The following is a 25,642-nucleotide window of genomic DNA, read 5'->3' as shown; positions in this document are numbered from 1 at the left end:
GATGAAGCAGTGCAAACAAGTAGGCAAAGATCACGCAACCAATAAAGATCATTATGAGTAAGTACAGAAGTATGAGATCAACCTATACTCGTACTGCCAACTTTTTTAGCTGCCAAAATGTAACGATTATGTTAAATACGTGGCTTTCCAAGCAAATCACGTTAAGCCTGTTTGTGGGCGTACTATATCGTAGGAGGTGATATAACTCTGTTCCTTTGCCTCCTTGAATGGGAGCACGGGTTAGCACCCCCACCCCAAACGTGACTCTGGCTTTTTGGGGTGCTTCTGGTTTGGGTTTTGCAGTCTGGAGTAGTGAAGATGGACTAGGATTGAAAAAAGGCGTGCTGCGACCTCCCCTGAGGACTCCACAAACAGCTCTGTCCTCCAAGTCGTACTCGGCTCCGCTTCCACGTGTTTTCCAACCGGACTCCGGTTTTGATTGGGGGTTTTTTGTAGATGTTGAGAAACTGAAAGGTTTCGAGAGGACGGGTCTTGTTCTCACTGTCGAGTTTCCTTTTTTCTGTTTGCCCATGATGGCGTGGGCTCAAGACCCTCGGCAAGAGCAAAAAGGAAACGGCGTGTGGGAACTTGAGGGGGGCTGCTGGAAAAGCGTGTTATGATGGTATCAAGACTCTCTGTTTAATTTATGGAAAGGAAGGGAGGTTAACACATGAGAGACAGAAATCCGCTGTTCTCTTTGTAAGTGAAAGGTCATGTTACTGAGCACGGCAGGGTGGATTTGTGAAAAACGAGCTCCTGTTTGCGAGGAATTAGAATGACTCTCTGATTTCCCCCCCCCCCCCCCCCACTCATGACCTTTAAAGATGCTGCTCTTAGATTGATAAGCAGGCTGATGCTTTTAGCAACGCAATCCAAAATCTCTCTCTCTCATAGAAAAGGCTATCTTTCAAACGCCATGGGTGTTACTTCCAGAAAACGTTCCTTTCTGTAACCCTCTCTGGGGGAAGAAGGGATGCAATGCTGGGATCTGAGCTGACAAACACGGCAAATTCTGATTGGTTTCAAATGAGTAAAAAGGTAGATTTCCTGTGGTCGAGAGCCTCAGCCTAAGGACTTTCCCTCCCTTCTTTTTTCCGGCAATTCTACGTTATCCTTTTTTCATTTCGCTGCCAGGCTTGAAGCGCTCCTGCCCGGTGGGAGAGCAGAGAAGGCTCAGGGAGGTTGACTTTGCACCCTGAGCCCGGAGATGGCTCTTTGACCTCCTGTGCCGCCGAGGAGGTGCATTTCGAGGCCGGTGAGAGGTGGGTGGGAGAGCCCCTGCGCGTTGCCCATGACCCATCGGCACGTTTTGTGTGGGTTCTGTTGGTTCAGACCAGCTGACCGGCTGCTTCTGCTTGTTGCTGTGGGCATCTCTACGTTCTCTCAGCTTCCTAAGCCTCGCAGCGCTCCTGTACGGGGTTGGTTTGTGGGTGGTTTTTTCTTTGGGTTTGTTTTTTGTTTTGTTTTGGTTTTGGGTTTTTTTTTTGCCAAATCCACAGCCGCGCGTTGGGTTTTTTCGGCTCGTCCGCGCGAGCGGCAAAAAGAACGGCAGCAGATGTGCTGAACTGAGAAAAATCTTCTTGTTTGCGGTGGGCAGCAGTGCCGTTTCCTTCAGGTGCGCTGATGCGTCCTGCGGACGTGCGGAGGAAGCTCCCTGGTGCTGCGTGGCTCCTCTGTTAGCTAAACGGAGGGCTGGCTTGTCGAGCTTGGCAGTTGCACGAAGAGGCTTTCACTGTGGGTTGTTTTTACGGTCCTAGAGTGTTTTTGGCACTGAAGCGATGCGACTGTGGACGCCCTTAGTATTTAAATTCCTGTAGCAGGACTCTCCTGTGCTGTATTTTGTGCCGGTTGTCTTGTGTAGTCATCGATCTACGAACGGTCAGACAGGAGTGTGTTTCTTGCAGGGTGCAAATTTGTGGCAGAGAAATAGGTGCTTTTCTGGTGCCGTCTCCTCGCGTTGCCCTTGGTCATCCCTTCTCTTCCAGTTCAAGCAGAAACTGGAAGATGTGGCTTCAGTCCAAACTGCGCTCTAAACCACGTGAGAGCGATCACGTGGATAACCCCACCGTGTTGTTTTGTTGACCGTTCCTGGGGGGGATGCTGATGCACGAGTAATTCTCTCGCCGCAGTTCCGAGACCGTTTTCTGGCCTCTTTCTCTGTTCTGCGAAGTTTGCCGTCACTTATCTCCGGTGATGCTGAAGTGCTTGCCCCTAATGCGGTTTTCCTCTCTGCAATACGTATTGGTCTCCCGTGACGAACAGCTGACAGGCTGCCCTTCAGCTTCGATGCCTCTGACCCCAGCGAAGGAGGAGGCATGCCAGGCTGCCCAGTCTGCCCCAGTTTGGGCTTCATCTGGGTGCTAGCCCTGACAGGCACCTTCCCTTCAGCAGGGCGTTTACTGACCCTGTCCTATTGTAAGATGCTCCGACTGCTCGTTCTCTGTAGACGGAAGATGCCTTCGCATTTTTACTCGGGCAAAGCTTTTTTAAGTAAAGATGCTGAATTTCTTTCTAGCTCCTGTACGGGTTATGAAGCTGCAAAGACTGCGTGCAGAAATCTGAAGACGGTAAAAAAGCATTCGGAGAACAACGCTCGGAGCGTCGTCTTCAGCTAACTGGTGCATTGAGGTCTGATGCAGCGAAGTGACGTTATGAGGCATGAGCGTGTGCATTATCTATAGCCTTTCTGAAGAAGAATGGCCTCCCTTCTGGGGCGAGACGGCGCGGCCTCACCTGCGGCAAGCTGCAGCTCGGTGCCGGTAAAGGGCTATTGCCGCAAGCCAAACCGCTTGTTTCCTGCGAGGAGAGCTGGCAGAACGCGGCGGTGACTGCGCTCTTTCTTTTGCAGTATTCATTTGTGAGCGCCGCCCTGACATCAGTACAGTGCTTTGGCAGCGCTGCCGCGGGACGATGTCAGCGCAATGGAAATCTCAGTGGGCCAGCCAAGTTCCCTGGGTTTGAGCCAGACATCTGGGTTTGGGGTTTTCAGTGCGTTCTTCAGTAGTATTAGGAGGCCTCATAAAGCGGCCTCTCCGGGGTATTGTGCTGCGAACCGCATTCCCAACCAATTACAAAACTGGTCTACATCAGTAATGAGCCCTCACTTTGGGAAGGGACGGCGGGAAGACAAAAGCAAAACTCTCAGTGAAAGCCGCGGGACCTTTTTTAACGTGAATAGAGGTGGGCTTGTTAATTGGGATCGCCATTTGAAACGTTCCCTCGAGCTCTGGTTGTGCGTCTCAGGCTCCAGCCGGGCAGGGGGAGGGTGGTAATACCAAGGGAAAAGGGCCGAGAAGCTGCGGCTCTTTCGGATTTCGCCGTTCATGATTTTTGGCGATGGGAATGAGGCACGGCGGAGCGTTTTTCAGACCGGAAAAGTACTGCGAGTCGTTTTCTCAGTCGAGCGGTCTCATCATAGCAAAACGATCGCACGGTACTGTGGAAGAAGGTTTGCTTTCTCTGCCTTCAGCACCGTCCTCGTTAGCTGCGAGGTGGTAGGAGACGGAGGAGCTGCTCCGGCCGAGCTCTTTATTCCCTAACGCCCCCACCCCAGCGGGTCTTCGGAAAGCAGCGGTCGGGATAACGAGTACAGGCTGAACGCCGGCGATGGGCGCTGTGTCACGTAGGCTGGTGGCCGTCCTCCGTGCCTCCTGGCAAAGGTCCCATTCGGCTTGTTAGTGTGCACGAAAGCAGCAGCTCTCCACCCTGCCGGAAAGCGTTGGGACGCGGCCGTCAAAGACACGGGGCGAACGCAGCCGGGCTGCGCCAGGCGCCAGCCGTGCCTTGGATGCCGCTGACGGATGGAGTCCAGTCCCGAAGCACCAAAACCCTCTTGTTTCAAAGCAATCGGGACCGGCTGGAAAAATCTTGCAGCCTCACAGTAATGCGGGAGCTTTGCAAACAGGCAGGCTTGCGGTTACTGGGTTCAGACTCCCGTTCACAAATAACCCCACGCAGAAGTGCGAAGTTGATGTAAGTGCGTGGCTGGTGCCGTAGCAGGACGCTTCCAGATGAGAAAGCGTATTAAAATGTAGATTTCATAAATAAACCACCCCCCTGTTATGTACGCCTATGGGTGACCTGGGGTTTGCGCTTTGGTATTTTAAAGCTCGCCTCTTCTGAGTGTTCTCTTTAGAGTTTGGTAGGTACCAAACAAGAAGTGAAGTTTGAATAAAAATCCCTTTGGCTTCTGCGGTTAATTATTGCCAGGTCTGCTCCGAGACGGACGTGTTTGTGCCTGCGCGGGTAACTTGCCTCTCAGAGTACATCTTGCTGATGTTTGTTTAGAAAACAAACCAAAAAACCCTCTGAGCCAGCACGAAAAACTCGTCCCGCTGGGATTTTGAGTGAGACGACAGGTACAGCGTATATTGCGGTTCAGTCTGAAATAACAGCAGCAGTACTGCTTCCGTAATTATGTTGTGCGTCCTTGTAGCTCTACAGGCCACCGCAGATTTGGGGTAAATGAATGCAAATTGGCGATTTCACATTGAAAACGTCTGGTATGAGGTTTGGGGGACCAACGTTTCCCATCCTGCAAACCAGCACTCACCGACGTCCCGGTCGTCGCCGCTTGCATCCGAGCTGGCAGCGGGGAAGGACCCACCGGGTTCATCGCTGCCGGCACCGGAGGCGACGTGCGTGGATCGGCCGTCCCAGCCTGCGAGTCGGCTGCATCGCCTGGCTTCTGGCAGCCTGCGGTTGAAGAGCGGACGAGTTTGATTTGTCATATTGCATTTCGGATTGAAATGAAGAGGATGGCAGCTGAGTTTCCTTCTTTTCTAATTCCCTGCCCCCATTTGATTACGCTATTGTTTCTTTGGGCGTATTAAAATAGAACTTGACTTCGCTCGTTATGCGCTGTCCCCCGCGCTGCCTCCGTGTCGTCGGCTTGCTGTGCGCGCTCAAACCCCCGCGCTTTGTGCAGCGAGGTTTGCTAATGAGCAGAAGGTGGTTCGTTTTTTGGTTGGTTGGTTGGTTTTGGGGGGGGGGTTTTTTAGGAAATTATGCGAAACAGCATACCCATAAAACCTTATGATTCACGATGGTTGGTTTTGTTCTCGTGGCGCAACCCAAACGAAAAAGCCATTCATCAACCTGTGAAGGCTGCTCGTGGCTGTCTCTGGGTAGCAGGCAAAGGATAATTCATCCCCAACCGGAGAAAAGCACGTGCTCGCTGATCCATTTCCAGGCGCGCAGTTTAGATCTCCGTGTTCAGGGTGGTGACAGGAGGACGAGCTGCTCCCAAATTAAATACAGGCGGTAGGGAAACGAGGTTTTCCTGGTTGAAGTAACCTAGCTCATTTTCGGTGTTAAGCATATGGTGTCTGTGTCAAAGTGTTTTTCCACAAAACCCGAGCGTTTTATCTCATCAGCTGAGCTTAATAAATTCCGTTCACAGGATCGTTATTCCACGGTAATGAACTTCCAGCAGCAGCCCAAGGAGGCGAGCTGCCGAGAGGAGCTGGGCTCGCGCCTTGCACTTGTTGCAGAGAGAACGTTGTTGCTCAAGTCTGGGTGAGTTATTAACGTAACTCGGGAGGCGGAACCCTCTGAGCGCCTTGCAAGGATTCAGTGATTTATGATACCTGCAAACCAGCGTAGCTCCTCCAGCTGACAGCCAGCCTACCTTACTGAGAAATATTTCAGTAATGTGCAGCCCTGGCAGGTTTTTAAAAAAAGAAAAACAAAAACCGACCAAACCCCAAAACAAAAGCACCTTCAGTACCGAAGCTACCCCCGTGCCATTTCTGCAAAAGCCATTTGGAAGTTTATAAAACGCTTTTAAAAGCCGGGTTGAGCCAGACTGTAATTTCAGTGACTTGCTAGAAAAATACCCACGATGAATTGGACTTGATGCCTGTAGCTCCGCAACACGGTGCATCATACAGTTCGTTGACAGCAGCGTTACTGAAAGGTCGGCGTTTCTGGATTTTAAGGAAGAGTATTCTTGACAGACCTTACTATAAGTTAGAGGGTTTTTATAAGGTGTTTTTAAATGCGAGTGATTGAGGGGGGGAATTTCTCTTGCTCTTGGACGCAAGTGCAGCTCCTGAATAAAACAGTCAACTGCTGCAAACTTCAACTTTCACGACTGTGCTGCTGAGTTATTTATTGTAGCGGGCTTCCTTTGAAACCGAGTTTTGTTTTTAAATGTTCTGCCCTTGATGTGCTGAGAGCGAGAGGGCCAGTCTTACAGTTCAGATAAAAAAGTTGGCAAAAATAAGCAGATCTCTTCCAGCTGTTGGGGTTTGAGAAAAGAATCGTGAAGAATGTGTATAATTTAAATTGTTCTTTCAAGAAATGCTAAGCAAATGTCTAGTAGATTTTCAGCGGCTGTTGGCAACATCTGTAAAAGGTCTCGTGTCTCTCTTGTGACATGTCCGCAGAACGATTTGAGCATGCTTAGCTTTGGCGATAGGAACACAAGGATAAGCTGCGAGAGGGTGTGATTTTGAAATACAATTACTGTATTTACAAATAAAAAGAGGGGAGGCCATTTATATGCCGGCTATCTGCTCACTTCCTTTGAATGGCTGCTGGACCTTGTTCTCTCTAGCCCAGACACCGATGCGGGATCCGCACCACGACAGCAATAGTCAGTGCAAGCTTGGTGCTGTGTGATCCGAACGGTTTGACCTGGGGAATTCACGAAGCCCGTGGTGCAAAGAGACTGCTCCCTCTTGGGCGGTCCCGGCACGAGACAGCAGTTCTGTGCAGAACTGGGGCAAAAAAGCAGTTTATCGGGTGCTTCTGGCTGCTGGCGTTACCCAGGCTTGTGCCAGAGAAGATGGGACTTGGCAGGGAGGAAGGGGAAGAGCAGCGGTGAGGGGAAAGCAGGACACGAGCGTGACCCCAGGTTGAAAAGCCCGTGTTTGAGCGTGAGCGATGGGAGACCAGTGGATCCCTCCAGCTGAGCAGCCCTCTCTTGTGCCCGCGCTGGGCTCCTCGAGAGCGTTTCCGAGAGCTGACCCGCAGCACCGGGCGGCTTTAGGCGGCACTCGGCCCGTGGTTGCGTCTTGTCACGTCGAGGAACTTTGTCACTAATCGTTGCGATCGTCTAATCCTGGCGAAGAGGAGTAAACCCTGCCGTGAAGCCCGGCGCGGCGAGAAGCTGCAGGGTTTTTTTGAGGTTGCTTTGTAATCCTGGCCACAGTGGTGCCGCGTGCAGGGAAGGAGAGGCTTTATTTAATTCTAATAACGGTGGAGATAATGTTGGCTTTGTGATAGTCCCGGGCACAGCCGTTCCGTAATATCCACGGCGGCACACGGTATGAATGGCTAGCAAGGTATCGAGCCTCTAGGATGTTTTCCTTGCTTTTCAGCGCTTGAATGGATTGCATTGGTTTATTGGAATAGCGCTGACTTTGTGCTTGCAGTAATTAATTCCCTGTTCCGGGCTGGGGGGAAGGTTGGTTATAATTTCCTGCGTTCTTTTATCATAAGGCCAAAGGAGAAACTCAGAATAGCGAGCAGATAGGAGCGCTGCATACATGCATTTTAAGTTCAGTTTCAAGCAGTTAAGAAGATAGATTTGTAGTGGAGTGGTCTCTCTGTATTTGCACACAGTTTTAAAACAAGGTGACCCGGAGGATTGGTGCTAGGATACAGTGTCCGTTTCCGAGATCCCTGGCTGTACTTTTAGCTAGCTCTAACGGTAAATCTGTTCCCCCCGCTCCTTTTTAAGGGCCGTTTAGTGGGCTGGCAGACCGGAGTTTTACCTGCTAGTAGTCCTCATGCTGCAGGGTGGGCAAGAGGAGGATCGTTGGGAGGGGGGTACGAATTTATGCTGACCAGGCTCCTTTTATCTCTGAAGCCTGGTCTTGGAGCTGAGAAGTGTGGCAAACGAGGGGCACAGAAAGCGTGTCCTCATGCTGTCCCCTCGCTCTGCGCTGTGCTTAAGGACGTCCCTTGCAAGGACTGCCAGCTGAGGGCTTCCCACAAGCATGGGAAAGCACTGCGGTAAGAGATGGAAGAAACTTGCTTGAGGAACAGAAGGGCAAAAAAACGGGGGGAAGAATGAGTTTCTGGGACGTTTTCACTGATTTTTGGTGTTTTCCCAAAGATGGCAAGCACCTCGCGGCTCTCGCTGTTCTCGGGTCCTTTCTAATATCGCTTTTGCTTCACGGCCGTTGCTAGCCACAGCACGCGTTCCCATCGGAAATGGTGGTCTAAAGATAGGCAGCACGGGCAAACGCATAAGCAAAAGGGCTGGGGTAGCGATTGCTCAAGTCCTGGCCAAAACCTGCTTGTAATACTCGTGTTGGTGATTTCCAGTAAGGGCTGCACACGGTTTCCCATAGCTGCTCTGAACGGTCACCGGCTGCCGGCTTGCTCCTTGTAAGCATCGCGGCAGCCCCGTGCTGGGAACGGCTTCGCATCTCTCAGAAAAGGGACAAATGCAAAGCGAGGCGACGCTCGGGTGTTTAAAGCCTCGCTCGATGGCTGCGGTCCTTCCCTTCTCCCCTCTCCGGGCGCAGAGCGGGAGCGAGTTCCCCGAAGCCCTGCGATGCCTGTTGCCTTGCCAACACGGGCGCGAAGGAGACGTTTGAGCAAAGAGGCGGTTGCTTCTGCTGCAGAGCTGTAATGCCAGGCGGATCAGGGCAGCGGGGAGAAAAAGAGGAGGAGAACCTCGCCCGCTTAAAAACGCTCCTTTACACAACTGCGGAAAGGGAGAATTAATAAATACTTGCAGAAACATTCAGCGTTCGCTCCTCGCTGCTTCTGAAATTGTACAACAGCATAATTTTTTAATGATGGGTAATGATGAAACGTCAGTCTCAAATCCGTTTTTTTGCCTTTTCTTCTGTCTAAAGCTGCAAAGTCAGGGAGCTCGACATAGTTTACAGTCAACTGGGTGCCTGCGATCCCTATTGATGGAGCTGATACCTGCTGGTGTTTACCGTGTGAATATCAAGGAGGAGCAGTAAATTGAAAATTGCTTCTAATGGGCTCAGTTTGCATGTTTTAATCCTTCTCAGGAGAAAAGAGGAAATGTTGAGATTTTAAAATAGAGGAGGCACAGCAGCGTCTGGTAACACACACGTTGCTTGTGTTTGTCTTCCTTTACGGTTCGCGTCCCTTTTGCGGTAGCTCAAACGCCCCCTGAACCGGAAAGCAGATGCAAAACTCTCATTTTTATCTCGGGCTTCCTCCCCGCCACAGCGGGAACGCCGTGCGTACGTAAGGCCGTGGGGATCGGGGTGCGTCCGTTGACGTAGCTCCTCTCATCCCGCCGGGCAGCCCGACGCGCCACGGAGCTGTGACGGCCACGCTGTCCCTCGGGAGGAGGCGATGGGCACGATCCCGCCGTCGGGCAGCGACGGCCCTGCCGCCGGCGCGAAGGCGGCGGGCTTTGGCTTTACGTCGTGCTCCGTGTTGGCAGCCGGAGATGCGTAGCTCGAGAGGATGGGAACGCAGAAGGTGCTGGAACAAAACAGGATCCTCACGAGCAAAAGCAAAACGTGCCGGTTCCTGCCAGCGCTCACCGGGCGCCAGTAAATAATTTCTGCCTCTTTTCCTACGGGTTTACGGAGCAGCGCTGGCCGTGCAGGTGTTAATCTGGCAGAAACGCTGTCGATGGGCTTGTTGTTCGGGACTGTGATCAGGATTTCGTACGAGGTTGCTCGTCCCGCCCATGCATCCGGGGCTTCTCCGGGAGCCCCTTCCCTCGCGTTAGTGCGCAGTAGTTACACGTCGCCCGTCCTGCCGCATACAGGAACGGAGCAGAAAATGAACGTTTCGATCAAGAAGAGGAAAATACGGAATGCGAAGGCTTCTCTTGCTGTGGTTTTGCCTTGGAGCATGCTGCTTCAAAGACAGCAGCGAATTGAAGTCGCTAGCTGTAGCTGTCTCGTTCTTTCTTGAGGCAGTGTTTTGATAAATGTTGATGAGTTTAACTGTAAAACTAAATGACATTTATAGCACGATGCATGCTTTAGCCATTGCTTAATTATATCTAATGGTGTTGCATGTAAAAGGCATTTCCCGTTTCACTTTTGTTCAAAATGACAATCCAAACCTCAAGGCCTGTGGGTTTTTCTGCAAAGATGACGACTTAATTAAAAACTAAATACGATCTATTTTTAAAAGGCAACTGCAGCTTTAAGAAATACGTGATAAAATTTACAAAGGGCTTGATGAGAGAGAGGAGCGCTTCGAATTCGGAGGCGTCGGGCTCCTGTGGCTCGAGCTGGTTTCGGAAAGGTGGTCCCTTTTTCCCCTCGCCCCCCCCTCTCCTGTGGCACGGGCGGGTGCCGCTGAGCTGGGGTCTGTCTCCGTCCCTGCCTCGGGTCCCCATTCGGGCTGGGGCAGCGCGGGCAGCGGGCCACACTCAGTTTGCCTGCTCTGGGATCGAGCATCCAGGGCGGGGGGTTTGGGGCGCAAAGCATGCCCCCAAATTTGAGGAAGATGGGCTGAGGACCACACCCAAAAATGTTTTCTTTCTCATCATTTCTAGGTTTATTTTACGGTCTCGTTGCTGTAACTCCCGAGGCGGTAAGGGGGGGATTGGGCTAACGCGGTTTATAAATCATGGTTTTATTTTTGTGTGCAGTATACGGTTTCTTTTCCCTTCCTTCCGACTTCGCCTTTGTCCTGTTAGCCAGCAGACAGACACAGATTCGCTATTGAAAACAAGGCATGAAGAATGAGTATGTATCAGGCAAGCTGCATCTTTAAAAATAAACACTGGCGCAGAGCTTTGTGCCTTCCACTCAGCTGGCAAAGCACTGACAGCAGGCAGTAATGTGTTCAGGAGCATCTGCCCTTTCTCTTCTCTTCTTTTCATGGGTTTAGTCAAAGCAAATCCCACAGATGAAGGCGGGGGGGGGGGGGGGAATACAAAAATGCATTTTATTTCCCCTAGCCTGGAAGAACTACCGGGCGGAGGCTGAAGGGGGGGCGCGCAGAATCTGCAGTGAGTAGATTAATGCTTAAAGGCGTTAGCATTGGTCTTTTACTAACATTTATAAATCCAATGGGTGGCAGATTGAGGGCTGATTCCACGTTTTTTCTTCCTCTTCTGTAAAATAATAAATATGGTAAAATAGCTCTCAGAACTGCCTTTATCGCGGGGATGAATCAGGACAGTTGGTGTTGCAAGAGACTTAAAACTTACAAATACGTTGCCCTTTAGGCTAGCATTCATCATTGTGTCTGATGTGGGATCTAGACTAAAGGCTTTTGTTACAACATACCTTCTTATCCTTTCTTGGAAGTATAAATTGGAAGGAGTTCTTGCTTTGATCGTAATGTTGCTGCTGAGATTCACACACACACCCCCCCCCGCCCCGTTTTTTGGGGGGGAGCGCATAACCCTCGCTGATGGCGTCTGTCATTCTTTGACAAAAGATCTTGTCTCTGATCTCTAAAAAAGTATAAGGGGAGGGGAAACCCTTAAAAAAGCAGAAAGGAAAGGAAAAGACCCCTAAAGACGGTGCCCCTTCCTCATGGAACGGCGTGCGTACAGGTGCTGCGCGGATATTGAAGTGACCTGTCTGGTCCTGCCAGCTGGGTTTCCCAAACGCTGAACGGCAGCAGAATAACTGCGGTAACGACACGAAGCAGAAGCTTTCTTGGCTTTTTCACGGGAACGTGAACAAACCCGGCACCGCTCGAGCATCCTGTGGCCGAGGCCAAGGGCCTGCCCTTCGTTCCCCCCTGTAAACGTGAGCTTTGCGGCAGGAATGCAAAACCCGCGAGGGCCTGGGGAGTCCGAACGTGCGGGAAAACTCTGCGGTCTAGGAATGGCCGATCGGAAGCGTCGACCTTGCCCTGCCCTTGAACCGGCGGCGTTGCGCGTCCCGCGGCACTGGCCGCTTGGCTGGGGCGAGCTGCCGGCAGAGCCCGGCCCCGGGCGGGCAGCGGCGGGGGCTGCCGCGTCGGGTAGCCCTTGGGTCACATGCAGCCGGTAACGCTCTTCGTTGGCTCCGTCGCATTAAGCTCCCGGTGATCCTTGGGTTAGGCACGTCAGATAGTAGTTTAGGTTCTCAGAATTCGGCCGGGCATTTGGGAAGACGGAGCGTTTCGTGATTGTATTTTGCTTTTTGCGCTAATGCTGTTTCCATCTCGTGGTGGTGTTTCTGGTTTTGTTTTATTGAGCCTAGTGGTATTTCTCATTTCGGTGAAGCCCCCAGCAACTGAAGTCAATAGGTTCCGTTAGAAACCCAGCTCTTACTGTAAAAGATAGGAGCAGCATTTTTTGGCCTTATCGTGGGGGAAGAAGGCCTGGAAGATATTAAACGCGTGAATTCTAGAGGCTGGCAAAACAGGAGGCACGTTGCCGCTTAATCTTTAGCGTTATGCTCAGCCCCGAAAGGTTTGCTTTCTGTCCAGCGTGGGCATCTCGCCGTTGCAGACAGAAAGCAAAGCATACAGACGGCTCGTGCAAGGACATCTTTCGCTCCGGCTTTGGATGTGGCCCGGCAAAGGTTCTTGGAAGGGACGGTCCCCCCGCACCCCGAGCTGCGCAGGGCGACTGGGTTTCAGCCCGGCATCTGGCAGAGAGCCGCGCCGCTGTGCATGCCCTCGGGCGTTGACAGGGGACCGAAACCCAGGATCGTGACGTTTACGTGCGCGCTCTCTCTTCCAAAAAGATGAAGAGTGGGCGGATAACACGCGTGAGCAAAGCGACTCGAAAAGCTGATGTTGCAGTGGGAATCGGGATCGGCTTTTCTCCCATGACTGCAAACTGGGAATTAACTTCAAAGGGCGAAATATAAACTCGGCTTAATCCGTGGAGAACTCCTGTTTGATGGGTTTGTACGTGGAAGGGTAGTTTACGTCAACAAGCTCTCGGTCGTTGGAGCTGGTGAATGTTTTGCCTTCTTATTTTGCATAACGGTAAAGACTTTGCATCAAAGTTCTGTGGGTGTTCTATTGAAGGCTTGGAAAATAACTTCTGTGTATTATGCAGCAAGTAAAGCGTTGTAATTTAAAGCTGACTGCGTGCTGTCTCAGCCAAAGAATGGGAGTTGGCCAGAATACCCCAAGAAAAATATTGTATTCCAATTTATTATCTATTATCCCATTGTGCTTCAGGACATTTTCTACAGGTTTGCACATTTGTTATTAATTTTGTCATTTACTTCTTGCCTTTTGCAGTGGCGGAACTAAAGGTTTCAGAACGGCTTTAACTTAACATGTGCAGGCAGTTAAGGGAGATCCTTTCTTTAGGAAGGAGATCAGGCTGATGATCAAAATTCATCTCGGGTGCTTTATGGAAATAAAGATTTCTTGGGTTTAAAGGAGATTATTAAGCTGCGCGTTGTGACAGATGCTACTGACAGTTAAAAAAAAAAACAAAGGGGATGTTAAAAAATCTGTAGGAAATGGGTTACAGGTATGGATATAAGACATATCTGTAGGTATAGATATAAGACATACCTGCTCATTAGAGTAAAATGAAACCCATCATCTGACTTGAAACAGTTTTCCTCGTTGCTGGAAAATCCCGTCACTCTGACGAGTCCGTGTTGGCGGTTTTTGGAGGGGGTGGGCGTTGCTCCCGGAGCAGGCGCTGTGGTACCCGCGAACTGAGCGCGTACCAACCCGGGCTTCAGGAGCACCGGCATCGTCGCAGAATGCCTGGGAGACCACAGAGAGCGTCTCGGGGGCGGAGGATTGGGGTGGTCCGTATCCCTGCACGTGCTGCTCTCCAGCCGCGTTACCTGACTGATGCCCCTGGTAGCGTCGGTTTGACGGCTGCAGGGGAAGGCGGAGAGCGAGCAGACGGGTGAGTTTCCTCCGAAGGTACGCTTGCCAATTCAGAGCGTGCCCAGTGCCGTGCTAAATCCGAGGCGTGTGGCTGCTGCCAGCCGCCTCGCTACAGAACCAGAGGTGACGGTGCAGGTGACAAACCTGCGAACGCGTCAATTCTCTCCTTCCCTGCTTGGGCTTTCAGCAGGGGCTGCCACGGCCTTAGCCCCCCGTGGCAGAGACAGAAAGGAATGTAAGGCGGCAGGTGCTGTTAAATAATGTTGTTCTGATAATGTAAATGTACTGAATGCATGCGTCGTCTGTGAAAACTGAATATTTCATCAGCGCTCCCTCCTCTTACCTGCAGCAACCTGCTGTACGTCAGACCTGAGCTCCTAATGGAACAAGTCACGGCAGAGAGAGGAGATTCCACGTGTGTTTTAAACTCCAGACTGATCAAGGTCTCCTTCCTTAGATCTAGGCTGTGTGTGTCCTTGATAGCGATGTAGCTGGAAGATAAAATGCAGATAAGGAATTCTGTAGTAGGGCGACATTAATAATAGATGAGCGTTGATCCTAATTGAGTATTATTTAAACATACTGAATGGCGGCAGCAGTCTGCTGGGACCATCTTATGTCGTCGAACTGCTTCTCCCTTGTTGGTGCCGCTGCCGTGCAACGGTGGGGAGACCGAAGCCTTGGATTTTAGGTGGTGTCCTTGACGGGTGATGGCTTGCAGTGACGGCCGAGTGTAAGGAGGAACACGAGTGAGAGGTACCCGCCTCGTGTTCCTTCTGAGGCTGTGCACAGCTTTGCCCTTTACTGCGTTCTTGCTCGCTCCTCCACGCTCTTCCTCGCTTCGCCCTTGTAGGGTCGCCCTGACAGCCCCCTTCGGAGCCCACAGGCATCTCTCGAGGGATGGCGTCCTCGTCCTGCCTCCCTTTCTCAGACCCTTCTGCGTCGCCTGCGTGCAGCGGCCAAGGAGCGGTGCTCACCCAGATGTCCTTTGGATGATGCTCGGATAAACCTCTGACCTTATGAGAGCAAGACAGTCTTTTAAGAAGGGACCTTGTGTTGTCTTGGCAATGGACCGTCAACTTCCAGAATAAAAGCAAGAGATCAGCTGCTTCTGTTTCTGGACGGCTGTTCTTCTGGAAAGTTAGTTAAGCTCTTTGAGCATCCCTACAGAGAGAGATAGAGAAAGAGATAAATAAAATTAAAAGCTGCAGGAGCCACATCTTTTATTTAAGAACTGTCCAATGGGTTAAGAAATTAGTTCTAAAACAGGCACACAGCTTTCCAACTTAGCCATGGCAGCAAAACATGTAAATTGTGCTTTTAGACGACAGAAGCTCCATCGTGGTGAGCGTGACTCGTAGGATTCTTCCTTCAACTGGTCCAAACCCATTAACTTGAAATACGATTGTATTCCGAAAGACTGAATTTCTGGCAATTGTTATAAATTGCGTTCCGTCACAAGATTTGGTTGGAAACGTGGAATAAAAAAACTGAGATTTGCAGAACAACAGGCTTTGTTGCAAAAAACCGGTGCTAACGCTGCAAGCCGTGCCCAATTCTTCCCCGCCTGGTTCCCGGGAGCCTCGTTTGCCGTGCCCCCGCCCGGTCAGTGACAGATAAGATCGGTATTGATCCTCGGCATCCGCCGACGGTAACCTTTGAAGGGACGGGCGGCGTATGGCCGTGGAATTTTATCTATCAATATCTGGGTAATAGAAAGACAAGCGTGACATCTAATCCCAACACAGGTGACGGACAATAAATCTGCACTGCTGTGGTTACTGGTAATTCAGGGGGAGCATGATTCAGCAGGGGAGCTGCTTTCCTTTGGACTGCCAGTACCTAGCCGGCTGCGTTGCTTTGGCAGTATTTCGCATCAGTTTTCTACCTCTGTACCATTTGGGTTACAAACCGGCAGAAGGAATTCCCCCAATGCCATTTCATCATGCAGAAATTCACAAATGTTTAAAGGAAATACAGCCTCTGGTGTCAATTCGGAGTTATTGTCATCTTTTATTCTTACTCTTTAAGCAGGAAAAGCTGTAAAGGTGGCTATAGCGGGGTTTTTTTTTTTCCCTCCACAAATTTAATGGCTGTGCACAACTTGCTTGAATTTGCAGTATATTTTTCTGAAGTGTCTATTTCATAACGTAAACACGCGCCCCACAATAAGTAATTTTTAGCACAAGCTTGCATGTTCTCTCTGAAACGCGGAGAGTAATTCAGCAGGGAAGTGTGAGCTGTAGCTTGGTGAGAGCTGGGGAAGGGAGTCGTCCGCCTCGCCGGGCGCATCGCTGCTGAAAGGCGCTGAAAGCGTTCACACGTGCGTGCGCTTGCTAAAATATGTACCGAGAAAGAGGGGAAACAGGTCCCCGCGATCGCAGAGGTGGAGTAAAGCCTGTGACAAGAAGATGAAATAGCTGGCGCTGCGGACGCTGAGTGGCGGGAGCGGTTTGGTCCCTGCAGGCAACTTCGGGTTTGATGGCGAAGCCTGTGGGAAAAGCAACCCACCTTTAGGCAGCCAAGCGTGGAACGAGCGCGGCTGAGTGAGGAGAAAGCATCTCCCAGCGCCCCGGCTTTCGGGGACGCGCGGCACGGTCGGCGTCGATCTTGGCTCCGCCGATAACACGGTGTGAAGCTTTGATCTGGCGCCTCCGTCTCTTCTTCCGTTTCCTCTTCCGAGAAACGATAAACCTTTGCGCGGAGTTGTTCTCTGCTTGGAAAGTAGAAGGCGTTGTACGTCGCCAAGGAGTAGTTCCTTCGTTGGCGGTGTGCTTCACTAGTGATCGGCAATGCCTGGCTTTTTACCGATCCGTGATACTAACGCTTTGGGAAGAGTTTCTGTGCACATGAATTCCACCCACCCCGTCTTTTTTTTTCCCCATAAACGGGAACCGATGCTTTTAGCATCATCCGGTGATGCCACAAGGGTAGCAACAGAATCATCGGCAGCATCCTTTCTCAAAGCGATTCTCTTAAACCTAGCTGTAGCGGTAAAGCAAGAATAATATACATTAAATTTGAAAGTAAAAGTATTAGTACAAGGTGAGCGTTACCGTATCAGTTTGCTGTAGCCTCTGCTTCAGAGAGACAAGCGGAGCTGTGATATCCCCTTCCCTTCGTGTCGCTTGAGCAAGGTCTGTTCAGTTGGGGTCTGAGGCTGCAGCGCAACGCCGTGCTGGAAGGTAGCTGTTGCTCTTGGTGCTCAGTAAATAGGGATTTTCATGGGCAAAACGTAACAGCAGTGTGTTGAAGATGACAGACCTGCACGGCAGAACAAACTTGAAAATGAGGTTTTTCTAGAATTTTATTTGCTTGCCACCGTTATGTTTTTTTTGGAAGAGCTTTTTGCCATGGGAAGCGGAGCTGCGTCTTGGCCACGCTCAGTCCGTTGCTGGCCATGGAGAAGACGTCGAAGAGGGAATAAGAGCTACTCGAATGCAGGAAAACCTCAGAGATGCTTGACTCAGGCTCGCAAAACCGGTAATTAGATCTTATTAGAAGAGAAAGTTGCCATTTCAAAACGTTAGTTGTAAGCCTTGGCGGAAAACAAAGTTTTCCTCTGAGGGTGAGGAACAAATTAAAAGAGGAATTGTTCAGAGATGCCCACGTGTGGCTCCAGACTCGGTGGCCTCAGAGGGTTTCTGTTGGGGATTATGCATGAGCGTAAGCAGCAGCAGGCTGCCTTTTCTCCTGCCTTCCCTTCGCTCTGAAGTTTTCCCAGTAAGCTTTTTCTGTGCAAGTGGATGACAACATCCCTATCTCTGTATGCTTCAAATACACGGCGAGGAATACAGATGGGTTTTTATTGCGTGTTTTTGAAGCGTTCCTGTCCAGACCCGATCCTTTTCATGGCGGGTGCAGGACCCGTTCAGCTGCAGCAGTGTTCGCATGTGATGAAAGCCGTGTTGCGCGCTCGCGTGCGTACGTGTATTTTCTAGGCAGCCTGATCTAAAATTGTTATCGTTCTTTCGCCCGTGAAAAGATGTCATGAAATTAACTCTGTAAAAAGCAATTGCTTTTTCTCGCCAGCACAATTAGCGTGGATTGTCCATTCTTCTCGAAAGTTCAAGTGTGACGACTGTAGCTTTTTAAAACAGTCACTCAAGACTTCGAGCCCAGATGCACTGAGCTCCAGCGGCTCCTTCCAGCACTGCGTTGTCAATTCTCTTCTCCCTCCTTGAAGGAGATCTGCAGAGAAATTAAATGGCCGTTTGATTCCCTCCTTTTCCTGCTCTGAAAGGCTCCCGTATCTGATCACGACAGAAAGTCTCTTTGGTTCCTGTAGTCTTCCCGAAAAGACGGTCCGTGATGTGTATTTTAAGGGGATGCTATCTCCGTGATGGATGGAGAGAGCAGAGAAGCTGCTCGGTGAAGAGAAGCAACAACAAGGAGACGGAGCTTCTGGAGTGGGTGTTTATAAAACCTGCCTAATGTTTATCTCGACTTTGGCGGGTTATTTAACCACCACGTTCCCTTTAGATAGCTGAAATTGATAGATGAGTTTTGACGTGCAAATTGCATTCATTCCGTGGATTGATCATCGTGTCATTTTTTCCTCGAGTGCGTGAGCAAATAGTTTGTGTATCTGTGTGGGTTGTTTCCTTTGACTCAATTTATTAAGAGGAATTTTGTTTAAGTTTATGGGTTGACATAGTTCAGGTATCATGAAAAGTACTCTTTCTTGGAAAGCATTGGTGTCAGTACCCTGTAGACTGAATTAGCAGTGCCGCTGCTCATGACAGAGTACCTGTGGCTCGTGTTTTGTTAGAAATTGAAGAAGCGTGCTCACAAGCACGGATTTTTAATCTTTCCCTCTTTCCTCCCTGACGCTTCGCTCTATCCTGGTGTGCTACAAGTGGAGAAAGAATTGATTTTAAATGTGACCGCTGCGTATGAGCCAAGGTCCCTGGGCTGTGTCCAGCTAAGAGGAACTTGTTTGAAACACAATTTACTCGGCTGTGTCTGTCTTTGCGGTCTTGAAAGCAAAGACTACAGCGGTCTGAGGCAGAAAGGCAAGTGCAAAAATTAATTGCGTAGGTTCTAGCCAAAGCTGTTCCTCCAGCGCCGCGTCCCTCCGCCTTACTCCCCCTTGCACTAAGTGTAAAAGACGGTGTCGGTTTTTCACATTGCACAGAGAGATTCAGTAAGCGAGGCCAGAGGGTTGCTTTGCGTAATAAAGGAAGCGTAAGTAGCGGTTTTTTCCTTCGCCTTGCCTCGCAGCTATCTATTTCAGCTGTTCCACTTGCTCATTAATGTTGTATACGTATGTTGCGTCTATCCGGCAGTTCACCCTGAAGCCCACCCTCGGAGGCTGGCTGCTTTCGTGTGCCTTTTTTCCTCCCTCGATAGCAATGCCTCAGACTCGAGATGGAGGTGATCGAGACTTCAAGTCAGGTCTTGGAGTCCGTCCATTGTGCGCATCGAACGCCGGGCAGAGGATTTTTAATACTTCGTATTGGGCTCACCAGCAGGAAACTGGTGTCTAATACAAGGACAAGGCACGGGGGCTTTTGTAGTCCAGTCGCATGTACTAGATGAGAATCTATCCCGTAGAGTTCTGTTGGGTTTTTTGCCCCCATTGGCTCTACTCACGCCCTGCCCCCCCGAAGTATTGCTAATCGGCAGGTGATTTAAAGTTGGTTTTCAATAGTATCTTTCCTTTGCTTCTCTCAGCTTCTGTGATTCTGTGTTGGGTCCATAAACTTCCATTCCCCACCCCCCCCCCCCAATCTTTCCTTTTCTGTTACAACATACTGTAATGCGTCTACTTTAACGCTCCTCAAAATACTTCCATAGTGCCGGTAAATATTTACCAAGAAACTTCCTGAAATGCTGACGTGAAGATGGGTCTAAAGGGTTCTCACTTCACGTTGCATTTTTATTTAATTTAGAGTTTGTAATTGATGCTGTTCACGGAAATAACTTTCTTGTCTTGGTAAGCGGGAGCAGATAGGAATACAGATACCCAAAAGCGAAGTTAACGCTTTGGTCTGGTGCTTTCAGTTAGGCGAGCAAATTCGGGTCAGCAGAGCAAGGGGAGCGTTGCAGGCAACGGCCGGATTCGGCGCCCTTTGAGTCAGAATAAATACGCAAAGTCCGTGAGGCCGGAGATGCCGGCTGCTTCAGACCGTGGATTGAGCGTGTCCTTACATGCACCCTGCCTGCCAATAACCCCGGGCCCTCGGGGAGAATAAACGCCTTCTCGAGAGGGATCCCGATGCCAGCCTGGACCGAGATGCTGGACTTCAGAAGCCATCAGTCAGCGGGCTTAATGTAGCAGCATCCCGGCATGAAAAGCTTCAGTGGCTTGAACTTCAAATAATTTATTTCTAAATTACTTCTACTGTAATTCTTATTAATTCAAATAGGCTTCCAAGCTGATGTAACATTCAGTAAATGCAAGGAACAGTTTAATGAATTGAAAATAGGATTGAGTCTTTTAAAGTAAATGTAAAAAAATATGCTAGCAATAATTGCTTAGATGGAAATCGAATCTTAATAGCTTTGTTAATGATTTGTAGTGAATATTGCGTTTATGAGAACATAGCAAGCTGATCCTTGTGCAAGAACCTTGTTTTGAATGGGCTTGATAAAATTATTCCCCAGGAGCAGTTAGTAACGCTTAATATTTTCGCTCGCGCTCCTTTTGAGATACTTGAGTGTCGTTTACGCTGGAGCCTGACGGTGGCTGTTAAGGATCGGTTCCGCGCTGCTGTGACATGCCCGTGGATTTCCTTCAGCGGGGCGAGATGCGGCGCAGGCGGCTGATGTGGCTCTGCCGCTGAGAGCCGGCGCGGCCGGTACGTGGGCGATGGGTCTGGGGACCTGTCCCCCGGTGCGGAAGGGGAGGTGGGTGCCTGCGGTCCCGGGGCTGCGGGGGACGTGAGGCAAGGCTCGAGCCACTGGGCCCGGTCCTAAGTAACGGGTACAATGACATACGGTGATCTTTTAATGGGTTGTCCTGCCCGCAAATGTCTTTAATCAGCTTTAAACCCCCTGGACTGGGTGTGAAGTCTTACACCACAGAGACAGTAAGTTCATTTTGATAAGTAGCGCGGTGGGATCCCCCACCTTGGATCAGGTAGGTGATGTCACTCGACAAACTGGCGTATTACAGCGGTTCGAAATGTTCACGAGCACTATGGTAAGGGTACTGACAGTGTGGCGGGATGGCTGTGGATGCTCATCTTCTGGTCTGAGGGCTTTGAGCGTGATCAGCCTGCAGAAAGTGGAGCAGGAGCCAGGCAGATGCCTGCGACTGGCTCTTTGTGCCTCTTGCCACGGGCCTGGGGGACCTTCTCTGGTGCGGGTGTTATTCTGTTTGATAACAACTTTTAAAGTTCATCCATCTGGAGAAACGGAATTTGTACCGGGAGGGCAGAAAAATGTGCCCACACTTGAACTCGGTGCCATCAGGCGTGGAAAGGTGTCTTGACCATTTATCAATCTCTCCCTTTCCAAACGATGCAAACTTTCTGTCAAACGTTTATTTCCGAGGCATGTCAAAAAATAAATGCAAGTCAGGAAGAAAGAAAGAAAAATGGAGGGGAGTGCAGGACGAGAGAAAAACTAAGAGTATAAATAACATCCGCAGATTTATTGTTGGCAGACTTTATCAAAACCTTGCATTTTTGCGTCTTTCCTGGCTAACTCGGGAGCTGGACTGTCCCCCGCCGCTCGCTGTGCGAAGGCAGCTGTGAATAGCGGCGGGCTTCTCCCGGCCACCCAGCCCGTGGCCGGGTGCCCGCGTACCCTCACTTCCTTTGGCAAACCGGCGATCAAAGTCTCAAGATTTCTCCCGCTTTGCTTTGCCTCCTCGTCCGTAACGCCTGTGCGGTTTGAAAGCAGACCTAGGTCGTTACCGAAAGGGACTCCCATTCGCGTTCCCCTGGCTGGAGTCCCTCGGGTCGCGTCCCCCGGTCCTGCCTTGGCTCCGCGCTCCTCCAGCTCGCTTTCCGATCTTGACGAGATTCCCGGTAGTTGCGGAGAAATTGAAGGGCAAAGCGCTTTTTTTGAATTCCCGTCCTCAAAGCGCTTTTTTCAAATTCCCGTCCTCTGCATTCTTTAACGTGGGAAGCAGATCTCTCGGCGTGCATGTGATGTAATGATTCGATTCATTAGGAGGAGAGTTTTCGAGGTGATGACCTGTAAATGATTACAAGGCTCCCGCAGCATAATTGCATCGAATTTTTTTTTTCCCCTGCCCCTGGACATTAATGGCGCCTACTGATTACCCAGAGTGAGTAAAAACCGGTTCCCTAAAGTCTATCTGCTCAAGTCAAAGGATAAGTGCTTCTTACAGCGAACTGTTCTTTCAAGGTAATTTAACAAAATTCATCTGTTGAGCGAGGAAGCGAATTTCTGCCATTTCCATGCGTGTGGCGTGGAACCTGCTCCCCGGAGGCTGGTACGAGTGTTAAAGCGGGGAGAGGCGTGTGGCGTCCGGGGAGATCTTTCCCTCGTCCTCTGCCTTTGGTCACGCTGTAAAATACAGCAGAGAGAATGGGCTGGGAGGAAATGGCTTCTCCGCAATAAAAAGCGTGCTCCTTGATGAGGCCATCCAGCGGTCATTTGACAAGCAGTTAGCCATACAGTAGTCCTTTTTCCACTGTTCCCATCGTAGAGCTCCCTTCCGATTACTCCTCTTCGATTTAGTGGTGGCCGGTACGGTTTGGGGAGGCTGGGGGGGGGGAAGATCCGTATTTGTATTCCCTGGCATCGCTGTTCTGAGTGGTTGTCGTGCGGGTAGTTGTATCTGTTCGGTGAAATTAATACCAGCCCCAGCAAAAAGCAAAAGTGGCTGTGCACGGTACGTTTTGCTTAGTTACTGGTGGGAGAGGGGTAAAAGGGTGAGGGTCCCGGTTGCGTATAACGCCAGCCGGCTGGAGGACCCCGGGTCAGTGACTCGCCGGCTGATATTCCTCCGTTGCCTGCCCAAGGTTCCCCCTGCAGAAAAGGCAAGTTCTTCCTCAGTTAGGCCGGGCAGTTCAAAATCCCCGGTCGTTTTGGCAGAGCGGCCCGTGGGCTGTGCCGCTGGGCACGTTCTGCAGACCGCGGCGGTGGTGGTGGAGCCTTGCCTTCCCAAATGAAACTTGCCAACGTCATTTCTGACTTCCCTGTTCCATCTTTGCTCTCCCTTTAAGGTGACGGTCAGAACTTGGTTACCGAAGACGTGACGGTGGTGGAGGGAGACGTCGCCACCATCAGCTGCCGCGTCAAGAACAGCGACGACTCGGTGATTCAGCTCCTGAATCCCAACAGGCAAACGATTTATTTCAGAGATTTCAGACGTAAGTTTCATCTTCCCTTGTTTGATGGGAACTTTTCCTGCGCCTCGCTTGCACTCGGGAGAAAGCATTTGCGGAGATCTCTTCTTTTAATGTAATGCTGGACACTTAAAGTTCAGTCAGTTCTTTAGAGGGTAGATGAGACAGGCAATCATAATCTTTCTCCTTAATGGAAACCTTGATGGTCCCCTTTAAAAGTCAGACCGTCTTACTTTGCAATAGGAATTGATTGTAGCAATTCAGGGTGAATTGCAATTGAGTGCCAAATATTTAGCTGACACAAACAAATTGAATAGGGCGATGCCGAGACAGTGCAGTGTTCTCAGAGGTAATCTCTTTGGTTCGAAGACTGCAAATTTCAAGACAATCTATGCTTCTTTATAACCAAAACAAAATCTCCAGTGAACGAGTCTGGCTTTGTTTCCTGTTGTGACAATGCCACAGAGCACAGTAGCTGCAATGAAACGCTTTAAATTCTCTGCCTTAACGTCACCGCGGGGACGGGACGCAGTGGTACGTTGTGCCCGGCGTTGCAGAAACGCGCGACAAGCCACGTTCTCTTCCGAGGCGCTGGGTGATCTAACGACGCGCGCGTGCCGGGGCTGGCTCGCTCCGCTCGCGCCGCTGTTCGAGGCCCTTGCGTTCGGCCGGTAAGATTTTAAATGCTCCGTTTCTAAATTCTTAAAAGCATTTGGGCAGCCGTTACTGGTCAGGAAACAAATTTTAAACTCCGCTTTTCCCAATCCTTTTCTCTTTCACGCTGTCCCTAGTCCGCTGACTGCATGCAATCAGAAACGGGTCTGTGTAGAAGTGTATTTTTGCAATAAGCATTTTACGTACATGCCCCTAAGCCATCCGATAATAAAACCATGTCCAAAGATTTCATACCGTGCCCGGTGATTTGCTCACGTTGGTTCTTTGTAATGATCTGACAAGGGAAATATTTTATAGGTCCAGACTTAAAAGGTAAGAAGCAGGCTGGAAGCTGCAGGCAGGACCCCGTGGGGTGCTTGTCTCGGTGCTACTGCTGTTTTTCTAGGCCTTTGACTTTGTCGTGTGGTGAGCGGGGACGCTGCGTCTCTCATCGCGGTCACTAAGGGTGTGCTTGCTCCGCAGCGCTGAAGGACAGCAGGTTCCAGCTGGTGAACTTCTCCAACAGCGAGCTCCGGGTGTCCTTGACGAACGTCTCCATTTCTGATGAAGGAAGGTACTTCTGCCAGCTCTACACTGATCCCCCCCAGGAGATCTATACCACGATTACAGTGCTCGGTAAGGACCGAATAGGTGCTCGCGGGGAACTTTGTAATCCCTGGACGCACAGGGTCGGCGGGACGGGGCTCCGCGGGGCGTTCGGAGAGCTCCAGCCACCCGGCGAGCGCCACAGCTCTCCAGTGATAAAACACAGGCTCTCCCACTGGAGACCAGCTCAGCTCTTCAGGAGCTCAACGCAGCTTAGGACTTGAACCTGCAGACACAAGGTTTTCCAGGCTTGCCGGGAACACCAGGCAGGCTGTCGGGTGGCATGCCGTAGCCCTTGCGTCGCCTTCCTCTCTTGCGAGGCATCCCTGGTTGCACCCTGAGCCTCTCTTTGTAGGTTTCGTAATATTTAGCTGATTCTCGGGTCTTCCCCTTTTTGTTCGCAGGCAAGTTTTGGCTTCAAAGAATAAGCAGAGGTGTAAGCGTGAGGCGTTCTCCGCTTCCAAGCCTCTCTCTTACTGGGGCAGGTCGCTCGGAAAGGCTGCGAGGTTTTCCTGCCCTCTGTGGAGCGGGGTTTAGTACCAGCCTCCGTTTGCAGACAGCCTGCGAGGATCAGTGGTTTGAGCTGTCACTGCTCTGTGAGAGTATCTGAGTGAATGGCTTGGCTTTTCGGGCAAGTCTGGACCTGCCAACGTCCTGGAAGGCATGTCTGTCCACGGCGAGGCTTGGCAGAATGGCAGGAGCTGCGCAGGACTAGCCCTCCTCCGTCTCGTATCTGTTTTCTTTAGGGCAAGAGAAGGCACGCTTCTTAGGAAGAAGCGAGACAAGTTGCGGTGGTTGCGTCTCGTTGGGTGAAGTGAGAAAGAAGTCAGCCAGAAAGTAAAAGCTGTAGAAAATGTCTTTCGATAATTATCTGATACGCAGAGGGGAAGATCAATTAACGGGAATGCTTCGTAGCGTGGAAGAACTGTTCCGTTTATGAATTTTGTGTTTTCAGTAATCAGACTGCTCTGATCACATACCGAATCTTTTCTTCCAAAACTTGGGGATTGGAGAGATTACATTTTAATGACGGATGACAGCATCCTTGCCCATCTATGATGTTCCTTAAGGGCAAATATTACCAACAGCATCGCTGGTGAGCCTCCTGCCGCTGTGAAGATGCATCAGCTTTTGCATGTTTGTCAGTTGACTTAGATATTCAGAGAAATCTTGAGTTCGACTAATGGAAAGTGATAGCTTCCTATTAATTTTAGCCAGAATCTGTTTCACGTGTGAAAGAACAGAGGAGCTCTCGTTTGACGCCGTAAGTTTTGCTCGCTGGCTCAGGAAGGGCTGTTTGCAGAGCTGAAGTTCGTTCTGCCCCCTCCCCTCCGGCCGGTGTGTCGTGTCCCCCCCCCAAATACGCTCACGCACAGCCCTGCCGAGCTCTTGCCTTT

The 25,642-nt window shown here is 50.5% G+C and overlaps 1 protein-coding gene across 1 annotated transcript in view; it reads left to right on the top strand.

Annotated features, from left to right (window-relative positions):
- CADM1 (cell adhesion molecule 1) overlaps nt 1–25,642 on the top strand; it is a 167,670-nt gene that overhangs the window by 91,358 nt on the left and 50,670 nt on the right. Inside the window, exons 2-3 of the mRNA XM_050910834.1 lie at nt 22,863–23,009; nt 24,123–24,275. Coding sequence (XP_050766791.1) covers nt 22,863–23,009; nt 24,123–24,275 — 300 coding nt within the window. The remainder of the gene's footprint in view (nt 1–22,862; nt 23,010–24,122; nt 24,276–25,642) is intronic.

This window comes from Gymnogyps californianus, chromosome 25 (genome assembly GCF_018139145.2).
Source record: "Gymnogyps californianus isolate 813 chromosome 25, ASM1813914v2, whole genome shotgun sequence".
Classification (NCBI taxonomy): domain Eukaryota; kingdom Metazoa; phylum Chordata; class Aves; order Accipitriformes; family Cathartidae; genus Gymnogyps; species Gymnogyps californianus.
The sequence above is the reverse complement of the archived record's forward strand: the minus strand, read 5'-3'. Positions and strand labels throughout refer to the sequence as shown.